Here is a 23,878-nt window from a genome sequence, read left to right on the forward strand (position 1 = left end):
CTCTCAAAGCCTTTAGCCATGGTCTGCAGAACTCTTCTTCAACAGGGCTTGGATCCTCTGGCAGCACAAACACAGCCCACAGCTGCCTGCAGAGACCTCCTCTGAAAAGAAAACAAGCCAGGGCAGACATAGGAAAAAAGGATGGCCACTCCAGTCACAACACCAGCCAGCTCAGTAGGCACATAGCTAGGAGGCCTACATGCAGAACCTGTAGGCAGCAGACCTTCTTAGAAGTAACCTTGTCCTATTGTAGTAACAAGGATTTCACACAGATAATGCATCGAACTTGGACACAACACAGAAATGCACACACAGAGTACTTTCTCACACAAGGTATAGCTGTCAGATGTGATCCTTTGCCAAACACCATTATGATGCTTTGTAACTTGAATTGCTTTCTAAAAGGATTCAGGGAAATGTGTGGAAGATGGTTTTGTCAATGGCTATGTTACGCTAAGAACTTACGGCTGTGCAATTTCTTTGTCCACATCCAAAACAACAGCTGAGACACAATGCAGCTGCCTGATTAATAGTCAAAGCAAATGAAAGTGTATCAATTCAACAATCACCCTGTTTCAAAATAAAATCAGTATCTCAAGATATTTGTCTATCCCTTCTGATATCCTTGGATTCAAAGTTCTGATTTGGGTATAGCCGGTCTCTTATGCAGATACTCCAGGGATAAATCCAAACAATCATAGTGAAATTGCAGATTACTAGAGACTCTCTAAGTATAGCTTTTGTACTACTTTGTTCCATGAAGCTAGCATCTGCTGGCTACCATCCAAAAGTCATTTCAATACTGGAGTTCATCAGAACATCTGGAGACTTTAAGGCAAGAAGGATGGGTTTCAGGGGGAATGACTGACACACAGCTTCTTAAAATAGGTCACTAGAGGCCTGCACAATAATACTGACTATTTCTGAGCTGAGCTGAGAAATAGATAACACCACAGAACACACAAAGGCCACTCTGCTAGATAAATAAGACTAGTCCTTTTGTCTGAAAACAAAACAAGAATTAACTTCTCCTTACTTACCTCAATAAAACCTTTTTCTGGTTAGTCAATGGCTGATAACTAATCAACACAGGGAAATTGGATTCAAGATGGCTCCTGTTATGCTAATGTCCAAACTGCTACTTAACCTGCCACTTGCCAGGGAGCAGTCTGCTAGCTTCATGGGGAGCATTTTAGAGCTATAGCTACTAAACATAACAGCAGGAAACAAACTCCACTTTCAGCAAGTTTGCCACATACTGGGGATGACTGTTGCACTTTGTTTATCAACTTCTCCATGACATCTGACTAACCTCTGTTGACAGAGTGCTGAACAAGAAGAGACGCTCAGGGCATTTTGGTGCCCAGAACAGAAAATTCAAATGAAGCCTCACCCAGGTTGTATAAATATCATAGTAGAGCTTTTGCCCATTGGTGTGAAGTGGGCCAGCTCACTTTGGCTAATGGTAGATCCAGTTTACTGAATTAGGTGAGCTATTGGCATAATCCAGCACGGGCACTCTTGTGTTCCACGGAGAAGGAAGTGGCTTAGAAAAGCACTACCAGCTGCTGTTGTGGGATTCACCTAACCAGTGCTGACCCAACATCAGCAGATTCTAGTCATAGTGCTGCAGTCAAATGCCTATTACTGGCATGCATCTTCCCTTTCTAGAAACCAGCTAAAGTCTGGTTCTTCTCCTATACTTTAGAAGCCCCATCCTTGCTGGTTACTGTCCATGCAGATAGCACTGCAGCATGGTCACAAACAGGGTAATGGCATATTAATAGGGGCTATGGGGAAGTGTGAGAGGAAAAATGGGAATCAATAGCAACTATACCTCTAAATCAGGGGTCTCTAAACTTTTAGGCCAGATGGCCACATCAAATATCTGGCATGGTGTTGAGGGCTGGAAAAATAAATAAATTTTAAATACAAAATTTAAATAAATACATTAGAAAGCCTCAGAAAGCCAAAGGCCTTCAGATGGCCCAAAAAAGTCACTTCTGGTTTTTCAGGGAAACCAGGAAGTGATGTTTATAGGCTTTTAGAAGGCATTGTGAGGAGAGGTGCATGGCACACCCTTGTTGTGTCTGGAGGGTGTTCTGAGGGCCAGCGAGGCCAACTGTGCTCCAGTTCACAGCTCTGGTCACATTCGGTTGAGTGGACTAGAGGCTTGGAGGGGTCCAGAGACTTGCCGTGGGCCAGATAGAGACTTGTCACGGGCCGCATCTGGTGGGGTTTAGTGACCCCTGCCCTAAATTATGGAAAACAAACAAACAAACAAACAAACAAACAAACAAACAAACAAACAAACAAACAAACAAACAAACAAACAAAAGGAACAGCTGGTAGAATTGGATTTGCACTTTTATTGGTGACACATTTTAATTGATAAGTAATCTTTTTCTAGAAAATATTAGCGATTTCAGAAATGGTTCAACAGAATCTCAGACAGACCCTTGTGGGCTTGGGGAAATTGCAAGGGATGACATGAAAGTGCAGAACAGCTCTGCTTGGGTGGGGAGTCAGAAGAAGATGCACCTGAGTCTCCCTCATACTGAGAAAATTTGGAAGAAAAATGTGAAGGTGAAGGGGAATGAGCCTTGGGCCTCTCTGGTCTCTGCTAGAGGAAAGGGGGTTTTCAGAAGGCCATGGATTTCCAGAGCCCATTTAGTGGCATTGTCAGGGTGGGCCCCACAGATCAGTGAGGGATGACATGTTCAATTTGTGCCTAACTTGGCATGTATATTGCATCCCCCCTGACTTGTTTCTTATAGGAGGGTCAGTGGGGTTGGTTGCAGGTCTGTGAAGAAACCTTCTTACAGACAAGTGAAGAAATTGGTCACATCTTACAATGAGCTCACACACTTTGATCCATCCTTGCCTATCAAGTTATCACGTGATACTTTCCCTCATGGAATAGAAGCAGCACTATCTCATGTAATGCCTGACTGTCAAAAAAGGCCAACAGTGTTCGCTTCAAGATATTTGTTGGCAGCAGAATATAACTGTGTATAAATAAACAAGGAGGCCTTAAGTCTAGTAAGGCAGTGTTTCTCAAACTGTGGGCTGGGACCCACCAGGAGGGTCACGAACCAATTTCAGGTGGGTCCCCATTCATTTCAATATTTTATTTTTAATATATTAGACTTGATGCCACCAAGGTATGTGACTGCATTTGGGGAAATGTTACAGATCTGTACTTTTAACAGGCTACTATGTATATGCTTTTAACAATGCTAGTAAATGGGACTCCTGGGTAAGTGTGGGTATTGCAGTCTAGGATTGTTAAAAATTTTCCAGTTTAGGATCGTTAAAAATTTTCCTGCTTAATGATGTCACTTCTGCTCATGATATCTCTTCCGGTGGGTCCTGACAGATTCTCATTCTAAAAAGTGGGTCCCGGTGTGAAAAGTTTGAGAACCACTGTAGTAAGGGATTGAAGAAACTCAATCAGTTTCTATATGGAAGAAAATTCACTCTTTTCACTGACCACCATACCCTACTTTCTTAAATCCACAGAATAGAATTTCTTTGATAGCTGCAGCTCAAATGCAACCTGGATTCTTTTCCTGGCAGGCCATACTTATGATATTGAATGCAAGATGACATCAGCACATACAAATGCAAATGGCCTCTCACATTAACCTGCAGTGGCTGATGATCAATTGGAGACAGGGATGAATTCACTTTCTCATCCTGTTCCAGCTTGAGTATGCCCTAACCATGTGTCGTAAGACTGAATGGGAAACTAAGAGGGACTCAGTATTGGACTAGGTGTATTTACATTCAAGAGTTGAAAATCTACTACACCTTCCCAGACTACTGCAGTTCTTTGGAGCTTGTTTTCAAGTACAGGTCTGGCAGAGCAAGTCACCAGTGATATTGGCCCACAGTTTACTCTGAAGAACTCAGACTTTATGCATGGCAACAGCATTCAGCAAGTCACCTCCATACCATACCACCCATCCACTAATGACCTAACGGAAAGATTTGTGCAAACCAAAGAGCAGAAATCTTGAAGACAATGACAAGTGAAAAAGGGTCCTTACAATAAGAATTAGTGCACTTTTTATTGATATATTTAATGCTGCACATGCCACTACTAGTGTTTATGCCACCATAAACACCATCAATGCTGTTTATAAACAGAAGCATATGTTTGTGCTTGAACTTGTGTACAATGGTGAATCTTGTGTTCCATCACCATAAGTCCTAGTCTGACAGTGCAAAAACCATGCTGCTGTTGTGCATGTTGGCACCACTGTGTGCATGACAACAGCTCCTGGACACTCTGATGGAGCAGGTAAGGTAGTGACGGGAGTGGTTTGAGGGTGGGAGGGGGGATATTGGTGGCAGCGCAGTATTCCAAGTTCCTATCCCCCTTTTCTATGCCAGACTTACCTCTTGAGGATCCTTGGACTTACACCACCTAAATAGCTGATCTAGGTGCAAGAAGCCCCTGGCTGTCCAATCGCCCTCCCGCCACCATTGGATACAACACGTGCACCACCAGCACAGTTGCATCAGTGGCAGTGGTGGAGGATGGGATTGAGTAGCTAGCCAATCCTTACTTAGGCTTCACTTTGTAGCTGATTATGTTGAATCAGTTGTTCTAGTGTATCTATTAGTTTAGTTATTAGTGTTTGTTACTCAGTAGAATATTGTTAGGAACCCAGCCTGCATGAGTGTGTCCTTGGGATGCATGTAAGATTCCTACAATAAGAACATTTTGCATATATGTACTGTATTTCATAAATCCGTTATATGCTATGTGAAGTAGTCTTTCAGCCCAATCCTATCTAAACTGCCCCCATTGATGAAGATATACCACTCCAGCGCATGCTGCATCATGAGGGAGGGCAGTCCTGGAGGTCTCCTCTGGGAAAGGAAACATTTGCACCAGGGTTTTTCCTGCGGTTTCTGGTGCATAGTTGCTCACTGCTTGCAGTGACTGCCTGCGTGGAATGACGCATTGTCTTTTGAGACTGCCATAAAGCATGCTGTGCTGCAGGGACAGTGGCGTCGCTAGGGGGTGCGGGCCGCACCGGATGACGCGCAAGGGGGGACGCGCACTGATCGCAGATGTGCTAAAATCGCAGTTTTAGGGGCAACTCCATCGTGCCATTAACTGTTGGATGTGGAATGTCCAGCGGAATACAATGCAAAAAACCAGAGTGAAATAGCTCCTTTCTTTCAAAAGTTATGGCCAAAAAACCAGAAAGAAAAAAAATGCATGGAGCCCTATGGAAAGTGAAACAGAGCTGTATTGTGCGTTTACTCATGAGTAGGTGAACTTGCCTTAGTCCTTTGGAAAGGGCAGGCTGAGGGACTCCAACAACATCAGAATGGTCCTGATCCAATGAATGCAGCCCCCCCAAAACACCTGAGAAGGAGGTCCCTCCCTCCCACCTGCGAATTTATTGAGCCCTATGGAAAGCGAAGCAGCCTCATGGTCGCATTTACTCGCAAGTAGGCAGATGTGCCTTTGTGATCAGGCCAGGCAAAGGGGAATGTGAGGACACCAGAATGGGCCCGATCCGATGGAACTGGAGCGCAACAAATGCTCCAGAAGGCAGCCTCCCCCCCCCCCCCACTAAAAAGGACAAAAAAAGAGAGGCTTCAACTGGTAAGGGGAATGTTTTCTATTTTGCATTTGTAAAGCCAGATGGGTCTTTATCGTGATATGCTTGAAATAGAAGAACTTTAAACTGGGCACTGGGGAGGGCTGGAAATCTCACTGATTTTTTTTTTGGGGGGGGGGGTGTTATTGCAGGCAGGCAACAGAGAAAATTCACTTAGTGGAACAGGACTGGCTCCTCCTTATTTAATTATTTATTTTATTTTAATTTAATTATTTATAATTATTTATTTTAATTTGCTTGATGATGTCACCTGGCCATGACATCACTTCCAATGGGTCCTGGACAGATTCTTCAAATATGTTAGAAGCAGGAAACCCGCCAGAGAAGCGGTTGGCCCTCTGGATGGTGAGGGAGGGAAAGGGGAGATAAAAGGAGACTTAGAGATGGCAGAGAAATTAAATGAGTTCTTTGCATCTGTCTTCACGGCAGAAGACCTCGGGCAGATACCACTGCCCGAACGGCCCCTCCTGACCGAGGAGTTAAGTCAGATAGAAGATGTTTCAGACCTCATTGATAAATTAAAGATCAATAAATTAAAGATCAATAAGTCACCGGGCCCTGATGGCATCCACCCAAGAGTTATTAAGGAATTGAAGAATGAAGTTGCAGACCTCTTGACTAAGGTATGCAACTTGTCCCTCAAAACGGCCATGGTGCCAGAAGATTGGAGGATAGCAAATGTCACGCCTATTTTTAAAAAGGGAAAGAGTGGGGACCCGGGAAACTATAGGCCGGTCAGCCTAACATCCATACCGGGTAAGATGGTGGAATGCCTCATCAAAGATAGGATCTCAAAACACATAGACGAACAGGCCTTGCTGAGGGAGAGTCAGCATGGCTTCTGTAAGGGTAAGTCTTGCCTCACGAACCTTATAGAATTCTTTGAAAAGGTCAACAGGCATGTGGATGCGGGAGAACCCGTGGACATTATATATCTGGACTTTCAGAAGGCATTTGACACGGTCCCTCACCAAAGACTACTGAAAAAACCCCACAGTCAGGGAATTAGAGGACAGGTCCTCTCGTGGATTGAGAACTGGTTGGAGGCCAGGAAGCAGAGAGTGGGTGTCAATGGGCAATTTTCACAATGGAGAGAGGTGAAAAGCGGTGTGCTCCAAGGATCTGTCCTGGGACCGGTGCTTTTCAACCTCTTCATAAATGACCTGGAGACAGGGTTGAGCAGTGAAGTGGCTAAGTTTGCAGACGACACCAAACTTTTCCGAGTGGTGAAGACCAGAAGTGATTGTGAGGAGCTCCAGAAGGATCTCTCCAGACTGGCAGAATGGGCAGCAAAATGGCAGATGCGCTTCAATGTCAGTAAGTGTAAAGTCCTGCACATTGGGGCAAAAAATCAAAACTTTAGATATAGGCTGATGGGTTCTGAGCTGTCTGTGACAGATCAGGAGAGAGATCTTGGGGTGGTGGTGGACAGGTCGATGAAAGTGTCGACCCAATGTGCGGCGGCAGTGAAGAAGGCCAATTCTATGCTTGGGATCATTAGGAAGGGTATTGAGAACAAAACGGCTAGTATTATAATGCCGTTGTACAAATCGATGGTAAGGCCACACCTGGAGTATTGTGTCCAGTTCTGGTCGCCGCATCTCAAAAAAGACATAGTGGAAATGGAAAAGGTGCAAAAGAGAGCGACTAAGATGATTACGGGGCTGGGGCACCTTCCTTATGAGGAAAGGCTACGGCGTTTGGGCCTCTTCAGCCTAGAAAGAGACGCCTGAGGGGGGACATGATTGAGACATACAAAATTATGCAGGGGATGGACAGAGTGGATAGGGAGATGCTCTTTACACTCTCACATAATACCAGAACCAGGGGACATCCACTAAAATTGAGTGTTGGGCGGGTTAGGACAGACAAAAGAAAATATTTCTTTATTCAGCGTGTGGTCGGTCTGTGGAACTCCTTGCCACAGGATGTGGTGATGGCGTCTAGCCTAGACACCTTTAAAAGGGGATTGGACAAGTTTCTGGAGGAAAAATCCATTATGGGGTACAAGCCATGATGTGTATGCGCAACCTCCTGATTTTAGAAATGGGTTATGTCAGAATGCCAGATGCAAGGGAGGGCACCAGGATGAGGTCTCTTGTTATCTGGTGTGCTCCCTGGGGCATTTGGTGGGCCGCTGTGAGATACAGGAAGCTGGACTAGATGGGCCTATGGCCTGATCCAGTGGGGCTGTTCTTATGTTCTTATGTTCTTATGTTCTCATTCTAAAAAGTGGGTCCCGGTGCTAAAAGTTTGAGAACTGCTGCAATGAGGTGTTAGTAAGTTGACAGGGTGTGTGTGTGTGTGTGTGTGTGTGTGTGTGTGTGTGTGTGTGTGTGACTCTATAGGTTTTCAAAATAACTAAAATCAGAGTATGGAGGAATAATACCATCATGTTATATATCAATCAATGCATAATTTCATGCAGAATGCAATGAAACAAACCACATTGAAATATCTGTGTTCTATCAAAAGGTACAGCCAAAAAATCAGTGGGGGCAGGGCGATGGTACATCACAACGCCCACCACCTGGGGTGTTGCCCTGTCCACTGCATGGGGTGACGCGCAGGCCTCCTGCACCGGGTGACGCGAATCCTGGTGACGCCATTGCGCAGGAACACAGGTTCTGGCAAGGCGGCTGGCCCACAGGATTGGGCCCTTTGTCTCAAATGTGTTGCTGTTTGATATCAGCATGTAATGTATAGTCAGCAGTTAAACTGTAATAGATAAGAGTACTGAATTGACTCAGCTACTCTAGAGAACTGGGCAGAAATGAAGGAAATAAATTAGTTAACATGAGGATAGCAACATGAGCTAGACAAAAGTTAATTGGCAGCAGAAGACACAAACTGGGCTACCAATGGTCCAGAAAAGACTCAGAAAAGAATGTGAAGGATCCGACCAAAAAAAAATAGTGGGCCACCTAATTTGGCACAAACATTTGCCACAAACTGCAATGAGTTTAACATTTAATACTGCCTGCCTCTTATTTCAGAAAGAAAATTGAGTTTATGCTCATACATCTCGTCAAAAGATATGCACTACCTGGCACATGTCCAAAAATAGGAGAAAAGAAAGCCCAATTATATTGGCAGTGAGCCTCAAATAGTTTCTCCCCTTTTAATTCAAAAGATGGCCCAATCCTCTGCCGCACTATGTAAAATTATAAGTGTGCAGTGTCATGTTTTGCACAAATACAGCAAAACTCCTAGGATACGCAACAGGTCTGGATGGTACCGAGGCATTATGCAAGGCCTAAAATGTCTGATATGGGCAGAATGTATTTATTTATTTAAAATATTTATTCCTCATTTTCCCCTCCAACAATTGGGGTGCTTAAGGATGGTGAAATAGCAGCACTAAGTACAATCGTATCCTCATAACCAAAACCATCCTTGCACTGACTTAATGCTGTGACCACAAACATAAGTATCAGAAAGCGTGAGCACCAACTGACTTGGCCCACAGGCTATAGTAGTGATTGTATAGGTTATACCCAGTGCTAATGCAACAGCACCCCAAATTACAAGTACTGATTGGTTTATTCTGTCCATACAGTAAGTATTGAAGAGCTCCTTCCACTGGTTTTGCAGCCCCAACCCTCAGAACATGATCATATCCTGTGTATGGAATGAGATGGCCTCTCTCTCTCTCTCTCTCTCTCTCTCTCTCTCTCTCTCTCTCTCTCAAACACACATAGAGATAGGAGACAGTGGACTGGAAAGGGCATTTAGAAGCCTGGTGAAGATTAATCAAAATCAATCAATGGCTGGTCCCTGGATTGAGAGAAAAGCACCAATCAAGAGACAGGAGACCAATTACGTGGCTGTTGAGGGAGGGGGAAGAGAATAGGAAAAAGTGACCGAAATGCAATTGCTCTAAGAGGCAGCAGGGAGATGGGATTGTGTGTACAAGTGCCACAACAAATCCTTGTGATTAAATAATCCTCCAAGTGGATTTAGGAGAGAGATTGAGGCTGGGGGCTGGGCAACAGATCCAAGATGTTCACAATGAGGCTGTCAAGTTCTCAGAACTTAACGTTCATTGAAATAAGCAGATAGCTGATATTGATTTTAGTGATGTTTGCTTCATGCCCAAGATATTTGCAGGACTGCAGAAATTACGGCATGCCATGACACATCATAATAGTGAATGATGCAGAGAACATTGACTGTTTTAGCAATGCTCACTGGAATTGCACTAGGGAGCGTGAATGAGCATGCTGATGTGTTCTGCTGTCTGATCTTTGATACTGGGCTAAACTAGTGAAATTGGAATCTTCTGTGTATTGTAAAATACCTTCTCCCTATTGCACTACTTTAATTGCAAAATTCTGTCACCTGCTCAAGATTACACAAGCATACACACATTGATGGAGAGGCTTACTGAGGGATCCAGCATTGATCCAGCAGTTTCTGGAAAAGCTTACTGTGACACAAGGGAGGGAAGGAAGGAGAGGCTCAGAGATCTTACAACTCCATGTTACAACTTTTGCTTTCCTTCCTTGCCAACCATTTGTGCCACAGTAAGGTCTTAGAAAAGCCAATGGATCCGGCACATTCCATTTCCCTAAAGAATGCAAGGGGAGGAAACAAACTATTGACTCTCTTATGCCCTGGTCCTAAACATCGCACTGCCAAAGCTGAAAGAGAATGCCTTATATAGTCTTTTAGAATAACAAAGAGTTTTGTAGTGCCTAAAAGACTGATTTATTTCAGCATAATAAGACAAAAGCCTTAATGATCAAGACTTCAAGGTGGTACAAGGCTGTTTGCTGCTACAGACAAACAAGACTACCTGTCTGGAAATTGTTTTCTTGATGATTTGCCTTGAGAAAGACAGCCTCTCCATAAGGCTGAGGCCACAGTTTTGAAGGCTCTGTTTCATAAGAATATAGGTTGAGCCCTGCTGCATAAGGGCTAAGCATCCCATCTTATCCAGCATACCATTTTCCACATTGGCCCACCGGTTGCCTCTGAGAAGCCCATAAGCAGGAGATGTCAGCCTGCCCCTCTGCCCTATACTGATTCATCTCCCTGATGGAGATGGCACTAAGCATAGTGGCCATGAATAATCATAAAGGAAAAGGCACTTCCTAAGGGTCCTGAGGAACTTGAATGTTTCAGGGCCCAATCCTATCCAACTTTCCAGTGCTGATGTAGCCATGCTAATAGGGCATGTGCTGAATCCTGTGATGGTGGGGCAATCATGGAGGCCTCCTCAAAATAATGGAATGTTTGCTCCCTTACCTTGGGGTTGCATTGCAGCTGTATCGGTGCTAGAAAGTTGGATAGGATTGGGCCCTCATACACCTATAGCAAGTTAATTGAGGGCACAATCCAAACCCACTTTCCAGCACCAACATAAGGGCAATGCCGCTCTGAGGTAAGGGAACACTCCCTTACTTTGAGGAGGCCTCCGTGAGTGCCACCCAACTGCAGGATGCAGCACATGTCCCATTGGCACAGCTTTGCCAGTGCTGGAAAGTTGGTTAGGATTTAGGCCTAAGCCCAATCCTGAGCTGCCTGGGGTGCAGGACTGTGGCGGCACCGAAATGGCTGCTGCAGCATCCTGCGTGCCTCAGGCAGCCGCTGGCAGCTCCTCAGGAGAAGGGAACTTTTGTGCCCTGCCTCCAGGTAAACGGAGTACCCTGCAATGGGGCTACTCAATTCACCCTCAACCAAAAGGTCGGCGGTGAATCAAGTGCCTCCGTGTTGGGCGGTGAGCCTGACACGGAGGCTTTGGATCCGGTGGAGCTTCACTCCCTTGGCCCCACCTCCCTCTCTCCCTGCTCCCTCCCCTGGCACACCTCCTCCCTGTCCTCCCCCCCCCCCCGATGCCTCCTCCACACCCTCTCCCCACCCTCCACCCACCTCCACCTCTGAGGTGCTGTATGGTAGAGTCAAAGGAATTCCTCTGGAGGAGAGAATATGTGCTTGTCCCTTAGGTGTGGTTGAATCTTTATAACAGGATTCTATATTGTTCCCTTTATAAGGACCTCCGTTCAGCTTTTCTTGAGAGTCTTTTTGACAGGAGGGTGAGGTGGACTGACTTGAAAAAAATTTGGTTTATTTTTTCAGGGGATAATGAAGATCTTTCTGTGAAAATGGCATTTTTATTGAATTTAATTATTAAGAGAAGGCATCAAACACAACTGTAAAGGAAGGTTAGGGTTTTGGTTTTTGTGTGTGTGTGTTTTTTAAACTGTTTACCAATTATATTGTATGTTTATTATGCCAATAAAGGTGTGATGAATGAATATGGGGGCAGGTCATGGAGGTCTCTTCAGGGAAAGGAAACTTTTGTTATCTTACTCAGGGGAAAGCCTCCGCTTCCCCAATAGGTAGGGGTTTTGAAAATGGCTTTTATTTTTGTTGAAAATTTTGTGATGAAAAAGGCAGAAAGCTGTGTTATGTGTTTTTATTCTAAGTTCTCACTTTCATTAATGTTAAATGCTTTAACCAACTCCCAAGGTTCTCAGTCTTGGGAGTAAAACTCCCAAGGTAAGTCTTTGTGGGGGATGGAGTGAGGGCAGCAATGTGATCTCCAAGATTGTGTTGCTAAGGGGGGGATAAAGGTGGTGTTTGTATTTAGGGTTGAGGGCTTAGGTACTTAGGGTTCATACTGAGGACTGTTGCAAGCTGCAGGAGGTGCGGGGAGCCCTGTGCAACCCTCTGCAGGGCTCCCCAAGGCTTAGAACGTTGGAAAAAAGTGATTGGAAATCACTTCATGGCTGCAATCGCAAAACCAGAAGTGGTTTCCATTCCTTTTTTCCAACATTCTAAGCCTTGGGGAGACCTGCAGAGGGTTGCGCGGGGCTCCCCACACATCCTGCAACTTGCAGCAGCCCTTATTAAGTACAAAAACTGCCCCTTTGCCCCCCTTAAGACGTGATCCTGGGGATTGCGTCACTGACTTTCCCTTAAAGCATGGGTGCCCAAACCCTGGCCCGGGGGCCACTTGCAGCCCTCAGGGGCTCCCAATCTGGCCCGCGGGGAGCCCCCAGTCTCCAGTGAGCCTCTGGCCCTCCAGAGACTTACTGGAGCCCATGCTGGCCGACACAACTGCTCTCAGTGTGAGGATGACTGTTCAACCTCTCACCTGAGCTGTGGGATGAGGGCTCCCTCGACTACTTGCTATTTCACATCTGTGATGCAGCAGTGGCAGCAAACGAAAGGCCGGCCTTGCTTTGTGCAAGGCCTTTTATAGGCCTCAAGCTACTGCAAGACCTTCATTCATTCATATAAGTTGCATCTCTAATATATTCATTTATGTAAATTTATTCAAATTTTAAATGTAATTTAATTCTTTTTTCCCCGGCCCCCAACACAGTGTCAGAAAGATTATGTGGCCCTCCTGCCAAAATGTTTGGACACCCCTGTCTTAAAGGGACAGAGGAAACTTACACAAGCTGGTGGGTCGCAATCCACAAATTTGAGTACCACTGCTTTAAAAGTGTTCTAGGTAGGTGATCTAGTATCAGCATATGAAGCCACTGTATTGTTTCTAATTGGAAAAGTAATCTATTTTAATTTCTGGAAAATATCTTAAACACCAAAATGCAGTGTTCTGTATTTTTATATGTTTTTAACAACAACAACAGCAACAGAAACACCTCTATCAGTGGGGGCGCAATCCAAAACTTGATTTGGGCTGGCTCAAGTCCCTTCGGCGGGTCCAGGAGGGTTGCAAATGTGCCATAAAGAACGTTTGCGCCTCCGTGGGAGGAAGCCACATCAGTGCATCTAGATGTGCCGACGTGTGGGAGCTGGCAGAAGCCTCCGCAGCGGCTTCCTCGCAGCTGCTTGTGTCAGTGAGCCTGTGCTGACATAAGTGGCAAAGGTAGGCATGGGGGTGGGGAGGTTGCAGGAGGGAGGCATTTCTGGGCGGGGGAGGGCGGGCAAAGGGCGGCCCCGGGGGCAGGTGCGCAGGGAGCTGGAGGCGGGGCTGGGACCTGGCAGTTATGCCGGATTCCAACCCCTGTCCCCAGGGAGAACGGAGCGGCTTCAAGCTGCTCCGCTCTCCTCGGACTTGCGCTACCTCCAGAGGTGGCGCAGGTCCAAGGAGACCCATTGAGGCCAGCAGCAAGAGTTTCCCCTTGCCTCTGGCTGAGCCGCTGCTGGCCAGAAACCTGCCTTGGATGCAGCGCAAGCCCCCTGGTTTGCCTGCTCCAGCGCAGGTTTGGATTGCGCCCTGGGTCTCCTGTATTAGCCATTTTGCTAGTGCAAAACTGAGATGAGTAAGGGAGAGGGAGGAAGAATAGGAAACTGGTGCATGAAAGGGCCCCTCCAGCAACTGTTCCTCCTGCCTCCTCCAGCTGCACCCTAACACACCCTCTGGTCCTCCTCCTCCCCACCCCGTTCCGCCCACTGCCCGCCTCCACCGCTGACTCATCTGCACTGACAGGAAGGGGCCTCTCCTCTGGCTTGTATGTGTGGCTATCAGCCATTGCACTGGCTGCTGCTTTGTGCTTCTTGGTAGAACGTCACTTTTGCCAGTGAACTGAATTGGGGTATAACTTGCCAAGTCCTCAAACCTTTTCTCCCCCCCCCCTTTCACAGTTTATCTCTAACATTTGACAGCTGGAATCAAAGGGGACAGAATAGAAACAAAACAGACTGTTCAGTGTTATCAACTGTGAGTTTTCTTCTCTATACCCCTAGACAACCTACCATCTTGCTCTATCTACCATCTACTTACTTCTTTGTCCTCCACCCACGAATAAAAAAAAGAAAGTGACCGTCCAGTACATTTCTTGGTTATTTTGATCTCTCTTGAGATTTCTAAGGAGTCTGTTGTCTTCATAATTGCTAATGAAACTGGTGAGAAAACCCTTATATTTCCTATAGTAAGTCAGCTTACACAGATTCCTTTAAATGACTCTAACTTTCCCATGCAAAATCACCTTTGACTGTCTGATACCAAAACTGCCTGTACAATCCACAGTCTGAAAGGCCTGCAGAAAGAAGTCCATCAACCATTGCTAACTAAAATCAAAGCCAGTATACCCTGCCATAAGCAACTGAGAGCCCAATCCTATCCAATTTTTCAGGACCGGTGTAGCCATGCCAATGGGGTGTGCACTGCATCCTGTAGTGGGGAGGCAATCACATAGGCCTCCTCAAGATATGGGAACATTTGTTCCCTTACCTTAGGACTGCATTTTGGTTACACCGGTGCTGGAAAGTTGGATAGGATTGGGCCCTCACTCACCTGTCTGTGTGATGTGGATGACACTGAAAGAAACCTTGAGAGCTACATGAAAGTTAAAAAAAATTCATTCTTGAGGGGTATAAACAAAACAAGGAATGGGGGGGGGGTTGTACAGCATACAGCTTCTGGAAAGGTATTTCTTTTCTTTGAGTTGATAAAATCTCTCTTCAAATCCCTTAGAAATGTCTGCAAAATGTCTGAACATAATAAGCATATTCCTATCACCTAAAAAATAGATGTTGCGAGCCATGTGCATATTTTCTTGCCAAATAATGAACATATTATTTTGTAATGTGAGTCTTTTCCAAACTTGCTTCATTCCACACCCTTATCAAAATGTGTAAAACAAGTGCAGACATTTTCTTGGGACAAGCAGATGCCATTTAGAAACCTAAATCTGGTGCCTTTTTGCCCATTTAACAGCTATGTCCACATGATAAAAATTTTTAGATAAGCATGAGAGTTATACTGTACCAAATGAATCGAATAATGGGGGGGGGTATCAATAGCAGAATAGGTATCTACCCAGGACTCACTAAGGTTCAGCGCCACCACCTTTCTTTTTAAATAAGGCACAAAATCACACATACCAGCAAGGCAGCACTGATTTCTTGGTCACTTTCTGTGCAGCTGAACACTGGCACAGTGAACACTCCTTGTCCTATCTGGAGAAAGCATGCAACTGAAGGAAGTTTACAAAGAAGCAGCAATAGTTGGCACTGGGGGTGAATAATGCCAACTCCCACCCTGAAAATCCAGCCTTTTGATTTTATTATAGAGCTCTTCAAAGAGACCCCCTCCTCTTCTGCAATGTTATTTAATGCAAGCAATAATGCCTCCCCCACCTCTCCAGACTCACCGGTTTCAGCTTGAGTTTCAGACTCATTTCTGCCTGTGTGTTGGAATTAAGTGCTGCGTGTGTGAGCATGAGAATGAGATACAGACAGGGGAGAGGCGCTGTGCTTCCTAGCCCAAGCAGCATTGGATTGCTTACATCATTCCCCAGAGTGATGGGAAAAACCTGTGATCACACAAGTACATGCATGTGCGCATACACACACACCTTTTCCAGACTCATATTATTTAAATGAGTAGGGTTCAGTTTCTAGCAGTCTGAAAACTTTGGAGTACTGTGCCCATCTCTCTTCATTTCTTCACAGACGTACATTCAACCTAGATCCCAAAATCCACCCCAAACCTAGTTCCAGTGTAACTTCTTTTCCTCTACATTGGGATGCATCTGAGAAATCACTGTTACAGTGGCATGAAAAAAGCACTTAAGGAATAGGAAATGGGGATGCCTGAGAGAGACATGACTCTTTGCCCCTCTCCCATGGCTGCTATTTCCTGTCCCCTTTCCTCTATAATCCTATTCCCTCTTTCCAGACTGTTCATTATTGCCCCTATCTTCAGTTCCATTTCAAGATGAGTTTGAAAACTGCCCCAGTTTTTAAGGTTTCTTGAAATTTGGATTCTCAAACTGAAACCCCGAGTTTGCCAAACCTTTCTCCACAACAAAGCAGGTAAAAGGAATGACTACCTGGAAATGTAATAGTAGTGAGGAAAGCTTCCAGTATGTGACAAGCCAGATATATTGCAACCTCTGCCATGCGCAAAATTTGACCTTTGATGTTCCAGAACAGATGACGCTTTTCAAACACGGATGTGTGTCAAAAGGAGAATGCTGCACGTGGTGGCAGATGTACACAGTCAGCTCACCATGGATGAGGAGTCATATGGCTTTTCCCGTCACTGCCACACACGCAAGCGTGATATGCATAGGCTCTTCTTCTTTTTCTGTAGCAAAAATTGAGGCACACAGGAGACAGTGGAGGCCCCACACAGTCTTCCACTATGCTCCATTGCTACCCAACAAGGCAGTTGACTATGCACACTGTTATATCACAGCACACCACACCATTCAAGGAAAACTATGTCATACAACACAATAGGGTGTGTATGTCACCACTAAGTGGCCAGTATGGACTGAATAGTTGGGTTACACCCATCAATGTTGGGTAAAGGCACAGAATCTTGGGGCATCTTAGAACTGCTGTAGCTGGCAGAATTAATCATTGATATTTACTGGCATGATGACAGAAGCAGATCCACTACAGCAGAGTGCTCATAGACTCTGCCCTTTCTGTCCAGCCTTCAGCAATGACCTGTCAGCTCCAATCCCATCATCTCCAGCCAACTAATGACTCAGTATTGACAAGCTGGTGTCGCTCTTGATCAGGCATCAATCCTGTTGCCTAGCAGCAGCCTCTACAAATTGGAGCTGTTTATATTCTCCCTGCTCCCTGGCTCCAACATAGACAAAGTCTAATGGCCCAATCCTATCTGGGCCTTGCGCCACTTGAACTTGTGCTCCAGCAGCACAAGTCCATTTGTAGTTGCTTGACAGCTGGGATGCCATCACATGCTTCTGGGCCATTGGCACAAGTGGTGTGGTGCAAGCACCAGTGGAGTTTGCTTCGGTGTGGGTAAGTTGGTGTGGGGATAGGGAAGGGGGTCAGGGGGGGTTCAGCAGTGGAAGTAGACTGGAGGGGATGGATCTCAGAGGCAAAGGTGCATACCAGATTTTATCCCAAGCCTGTTCCACCTCTTTGGTCTTCCACCAGCAAAATAGGCAGTGTGGGTCTGAGGAGACTCATAAGCGGCCAGAAGGCCTACACAGAGGTAAGTTAAAAAGTCTTTTACTTACCCCTGATTGGCCTTCTGATCACATAGACATGCTTACCACCATAGCATGCAGCCTGTGCTCTGTTAGTGTGGCTGCACGTTAGAGCATGGTGGGGAATTGGCCTGGGTTTTAAGTCAATGAGCCAGCAAGTTTAAGACCAACCTGAAGTAGGTCAATTAGGTGCATGCCACAAAAGAGCTTCAGTAGAAGCACTCCTGAATTAGACCAAAACCCACTTAGTCCAAAAGTGACTATCTAGATGCCTCTAGGAAGCCTACAGCAGGAGAAGATGGAGGGATTTGTTCCTGGCACCTGGTATTCAGGGATGGATTACCTCTGATAATGGAATACAAATCTAGCTACTAATAGCCGATGACAGACTCTGGGCCCAGTCCTAACTAAATATTGCCTGCAAGGTGCAGCAGCCCCAGCAAAGGCTCAGTTGCATCCTGCAGACAGTTGGGAAACCACATGGGGGCAGAGAGCTAAGTAAAAGGTCTTTTCACTTATCGTACTCTATGCCCATATGGCCTTCAATGAGTCTTCTCAGATCAACTATTTTGCTAGTAGAAAACTGAGCAGCCCCAAGGTGGTGTGTTGAGAGTAAAATGGTGGTCAGGACAGGGCCTAGGAGAGGGGGGTAAAGGGGGTAATTTGTAACCGGGCCCAGAGTCAGAAAGGGGGCCCAGGAGCCAAAAGAGGGGGCCCAGAAAGTTCCTGGGACCTGACATTTTCCTATCTTACCTGAACTCACTGTCAGGGCATAATGCTGCGGCACAACCATGTGCATGCAGTGTTAACTGCTGCTACAAGCCATACACACCAGGCCCAGGAAAACATCCATGACCCTCCTCAACATTGTCAAATCTGGGAGGAAACTGGTCTGCTACAGTAGCTTTTTGGCTTGTGGATCCCATAACCATGAAGGAGTGTATAGAAGCTCAGGGACCCAGCTGTGGGGTTACAGCTGCTGCAGAAGTTCATTTTGATCCATTCAGGTGTGAGCCTAAGGGCACAATCCTAACCTCTTATGTCAGCGCTTTCCAGCACTGACGTAAGGGCAATGCAGCTCTGAGGTATGGGAACAAACATTCCCTTACTTTGAGGAGGCCTAAGGAGGCCTCCTGCGTTGAGTGACACCCAACTGCAGGATGCAGCACATGTCCCATTGGCACCGCTATGCCAGTGTTGGAAAGAACTGACGTAAGGGGTTAGGATTGTGCCCTAAGTAAGATAATGCTAATATTCTGCAATCCATTTTCTATATTTTGAAAATTTTGGAGGGACTTAGGAGTGTGTTTGGTTTTCCATATTACATTATCTAGCTGCTAATGCTGCATGGTCGGGTAGACCTGGAATCCGCATCAAGAAGCCTAGTAGACCTGAGCTCAAAAGACTATTGTGGCTGTCAGCAACATCCCCTGCCCTATTTTGCCCCCATTCTGCCTGCCCCATTATCCCCCTTCCTCTCTGGGAAGGGGCCCAGAAGAAACTTTGTACCTCCTGCTAAAATTCCTCTTATAGGCCCTAGGTCAGGATATCAGTGGAGAAGGCCCTGCCAATACCTACCTACCCACAACACACAACCTCAGGCCCCAATCTCCAACCTCAATTTGCCCACACCTGTCCCATTCCACCCACCACCCACCTCCATTGGTGGTTTATTGGCTCTAGTGGGTGCTGTGTTCTAAATGGCAGCTGATGCACTTGCCATCAGCAGCCATTGTATGATAGTCAAAAATGCACTGACCCAATTTTAGTTAGGATTGGATCACATCCTTTAAAAATACAATATAGACTAGTCATGATCACTGACTCCCTTGCTCCTCTCCATTTACATGCATGTATTTGACGTGCCACATATTTAGAGACCAAGCTAATATTTATTTGAAAAGATTAAGTATGTCTGCTGCAGAGCTTCTTGTTGGATTTTATTTTCTCTCATTCCAACACCTTCAAGATGGTTGTGATCCATCTTGAACTCCTGCACTTTAACTATAGTAGTCACAGAGGTCTGGCACCTGTACTTCCTGAGTCAATCTACAGCCCTTTCTACCTTCTCCTTCTGAAAGGTCTGGAATCTGGACTGTAACATCAAGTGACAGGGAGCAAAAGACTGCAAACCCAAGTACAGCCTGCTTCAAGTGGGGTGGCAACAGTACCAGCTGTCCATCCCTTATGCCTTTTCTCTCTGGAAGAAGAAGCCTGGTGCCTGTCCTACAACATTGACTGTGAGAGTTCAGAAGCACCTCCCTCCCATAAAAATCTCCCTCTAATATCTTGTATATTTCTTTCGATTTTTTTAAAACTGTAAGCTGCTTTGAGAGCCCATCCTGGCTGAAAAGTGAAGCAACAAACAATGTAGTGGCTCCACATACCTGAGTGACCTTTTCAGTTACATTCTGTGTGCGTTCTGTCACTTTGTGTGGTGCAATGATCTCAATTTCTGTGGTAGAACCCGATCGATGCTTCTCCAAGTTGAATTCCACAAAGTTGAGAGTGAATTGTGGAATCTGACTGATTGTCCGATACTTCATGAGGTCAGAGTCTGATGTGGAGTTCTGATTGGGTTTGACTTGGGAGGAATCTGAGGGAAAAGGAAATCAAAATATAATCCAGTTAGGTCAGCAAAACTCACAGTTGAAGGTATCAATGCCTGGAACTCCACACATGCAGAAAGTCAGAACAATTCACTACGCATTGCACAGCAGAGAGGACAATAGGAGAGGAGAATACTGTGGGATCAAGTTTTTAAAAATATGGAATGGTACAGTTTCAGTTTTCTAGACCAAAGGTGCCCAAACCCCAGCCCTGGGGCCACTTGCGGCCTCTCAATGCGGCCCTCAGGGAGCCCCCAGTCTCCAATGAGCCTCTGGCCCTCTGGAGATTTGTTGGAGCCCGCACTGGCCTGATGCAACTGCTCTCAGCATGAGGGCAACTGTTTGACCTCTTGCATGAGCTGTGGGATGAGGGCTCCTTCCACTGTTTGCTGTTTCACATCTGTGATGCAGTAGCAGCAGCAAAGGAAAGGCCAGCCTTGCTTTGTACAAGGCCTTTTATAGGCCTTGAGCTATTTCAAGACCTTCATTCATTCATATAAGTTCATCTTTAATATATTCATTTATGTAAACTTATGTAAATTTATTCAAATTTTAAATGTAAACTAATTTTTTCCCCGCCCCCCAACACAGTGTCAGAGAGATGATGTGTGCCTCCTGCCAAAAACTTTGGACACCCCTGTTCTAGATTTTAGTGGAAATATAATATTTTGAAACAAGGGGCATCTCTTCTGTTTTCTGGGACTATGATGCTTTGGAATAAAATAAGTAGTTCTTTAAAATAAAATAAAAAATAGTACAGCAAAGGAGCCCAGAATCTCAAGGTCCGCATGCCTGTTTCTTCTGCTGTGACAAAGGGAAAAGTGAATTTTGCAAAGTCAGGATTTGAAATATTTGTGGCTTGTTATACATAGAAGTCTGGCCAAACTATTCCTCTTAAGAACTAGATGGGCCTTTGGCCTGATCTAGCAAAGCACTTCTTTAATGAGTGGGGTCTTAGAGCAATGAATGAGAGTTGGGTTTTATCATTACATTGAAGCCCCTCTGCCTGAGGGATGAGTCCCCCTAGGAATGTGTGTGTGTGGTGTAGTAGGAGAAAGGAACTGAACTCCAGTTTGCTTCCAAAATTTCTGCAAGAGCCTTTTTACTACAGCATTTACAGCCCAATCCTACTTAACAACCCTGTTGATGCAAGCATGCCAATGTAGCGCATGCTGAAACTTAGGGCAGGGGCAGTTTTGTTCCCTTGCCCTGACGAAAGCCTCTGCTTTCACTATGGATCTCCTTGGTCTTGCATCAGATATTCTGCTGGTAGAGAACTGAGGAATGTAGCAGTGGCAGAAAGGGAGAGGAACACAGAATCTGGTCACACCCGAGTGCTACTGATCCCACCTCTTCCTCCCCAATTCCACCTCCCTCCCCATCCCCTCCTTGCTCAGAAACTACTCTGTCCCTCCCCACTCCCCTGTCCTTCCCACCGCCCAACCCAACTGCCACTCATCTCATACCAAGAGATAGAGTCTTCTTCGCTGGTCAGTACGCTCAGCCATTGGCGTATGTAGGGGAGTCAAGGGGGACACGTGCTCCTGGGTGGCACACCTGGGCACCTCCCCAGCCACCCATTTTTTTCCACTTTGAAAAAAGGGGGTCAGCCATTCACATCCATGCAGAGTGGTCACGTGCCACTCCAAACAGTCAGCTCCCTTTTTTTCAAAGTGAAGAAGCTGGCAGCTCCACCCACTTTTTTTGCTTAGGAAAAAAGTGAAAAAGGGGTGGCTGTTCAGTGTGCAACCACTCTGACAGTGCTGGAAGTAATTGCAGTGACATCATAACATCACTGCAATTACTTCTGGGTGGTGGTGGTGGTGGTGGCATGTGCCTTCCTGGCTCCTGGGCAGCAGAAGAGCCAGGAACATCAGTGCATTCAGTTGTCAGTGATTGCACTGGTGGCCTCACTGTGCTTGCCAGAATTCTGAAACATGTGTTCCACCAGCAGTGGGGCAGGGTAGAATTGAGCTGTTATTTGGCCATTTTACTGCATAAAAATATTTTAGAAATACATGAGCCTTCTAAAAGGTAGGAAAGAGATATTTATACACATGCAATCATCATTTATGCATTTCAGTTTACTCTGAACCTCCAAAGCAGCCATCATTTTGTTCATCTGAGAGCAGGACACACATGCACACCATAACCAGCTCCTGAATGCATTATCAGACCAAAGAACAAAACAGGCATCAGCCCAATAGTCAACATAATTGGTAATTAGCATTGGAACTGAATGTGCTTTTTCCCTACCTGAGTTTGCCCTCCTTTTCCTGAATTTTCTCTGGAACTCAGACCTTGTGGCCTCCAAATTCTCCAAGGAGGAGACCTGGCGGAGGCTATGGAAGCTGCCCCCACGACGGAACTGACCCAAACCCCTGGCAGGGTACGACACTTGTGGCCCTAGGGGAGACTGCTCTTGCGCTGGGAGTGAGAAGTGTGCTTCAGCATCAGGTAAAGCCTCCAGGCTTGGCTTTCTCTCCTTCCCCAGAAGTGCTTCAGTTTCAGATTGGACACTGTTCTCCGTGGGCAGAGTCTTCAACTCCTTCAGTTTTAAGGAGTCTCCCCCGGGCTTTAAGACAGCCAGGAAGAAAGTGTTTTGTTAAGAGGAGCTCTTCAGTGGTAAAAGCAATGGGAGAGGGGAAAGAAAAGGAAGAGGAGGGGCTGGAAAGGAATGGCATGGCAATGGGGTGATGGGTACATTTTTTTTCCACTGCAATGTATTCCTAAGCTACCAAGTCTTCCTGGTTTCAGTAGTTTAGCCTATGTCTGCATAGCTAGATAATGTCAATACAGCATTACTGTCTAGTGCTTTGAAATATCCAGAACGCTTTGCATTAATTTTCTCAGTAATCATAAAGATTACTCTGTAAGAAGGGTCATCATCATTGTCCCCATATCTCAGAAACTGAACTAAGGCTGCAAGAAGGGCATTTTGCCTGAGGCTATCTACTAATAGACCAGACAGCAGAGATGACATCAGAACAAGGGACTTCAGGATCTACAGCTCATTTGCCATGGCTAAATCTCAACACCATCTTGTCAGTTTGCAAGTGTGATTGCAAAACGACTGTTCCCAGACAGTTGTATCTGCCTTCTTATGGCAGCGCTTCCCATCCAGTTGTCCTGAAAAAGGACTAAGCATGGGGAGGGAGCATAAATAAGCACTCCTCCTGAAAGAAGGGTACATGCTCCTATGACTAAACAGTTTGTTCATGAGAACCTCAAATCTCTACAACTTATAGTGCCCAACAGCCCAATACTATCTGCATGCTATGGTGGTAGTGGGGGGAACTAGACAGCCCGGGAGAGGTAAATAAACATCTTTTTTACTTACCTTCCTGTAGGTCACCTGGCCTGCAACTGGTCCTCAAGCTCACACCAGCCATTTAGCTGGTACAAGTCTGAGGAGAGTCAGCGGACATGTCAGGGCAGGAAAAGGGGGATAGGATCTTAGTGTGCAGCACTGCCACCAAGATCCTCCCCCTCCCGCCCCAGAACTGCCCAGGCCCAGCCCAGTCCTTATCCATGAACCGGTCATGGTCCTCCCCCAAACCACCCCAGCTGCCACTTTACCTGATCCAGCAGGTAATCTGTGGCCCACCACTGGCAATATTGGGCTTCCTGGTTGACTCACTGTCATTAGTAAACTGCAGAATGGCAGCAAAGCTGGGGCAATGGCATATTGCGAGATCTGTCAGCATATCATGCCCTAGAATTGAACCATTAG

At 45.8% G+C, this 23,878-nt stretch overlaps 1 protein-coding gene across 1 annotated transcript in view; it reads right to left on the minus strand.

Moving 5' to 3' along the window:
* The window catches only part of KCNH6 (potassium voltage-gated channel subfamily H member 6), a 124,135-nt gene that overhangs the window by 21,499 nt on the left and 78,758 nt on the right, over positions 1–23,878 (minus strand). The window contains exons 5-6 of the mRNA XM_066627209.1: positions 22,402–22,720; positions 19,924–20,132 (exon numbers count right to left, since the gene is read on the minus strand). Of these exons, the coding sequence (XP_066483306.1) occupies positions 19,924–20,132; positions 22,402–22,720 (528 nt within the window). The remainder of the gene's footprint in view (positions 1–19,923; positions 20,133–22,401; positions 22,721–23,878) is intronic.

This window comes from Tiliqua scincoides, chromosome 5 (assembly GCF_035046505.1).
Source record: "Tiliqua scincoides isolate rTilSci1 chromosome 5, rTilSci1.hap2, whole genome shotgun sequence".
NCBI classification, from domain to species: Eukaryota; Metazoa; Chordata; class Lepidosauria; order Squamata; family Scincidae; genus Tiliqua; species Tiliqua scincoides.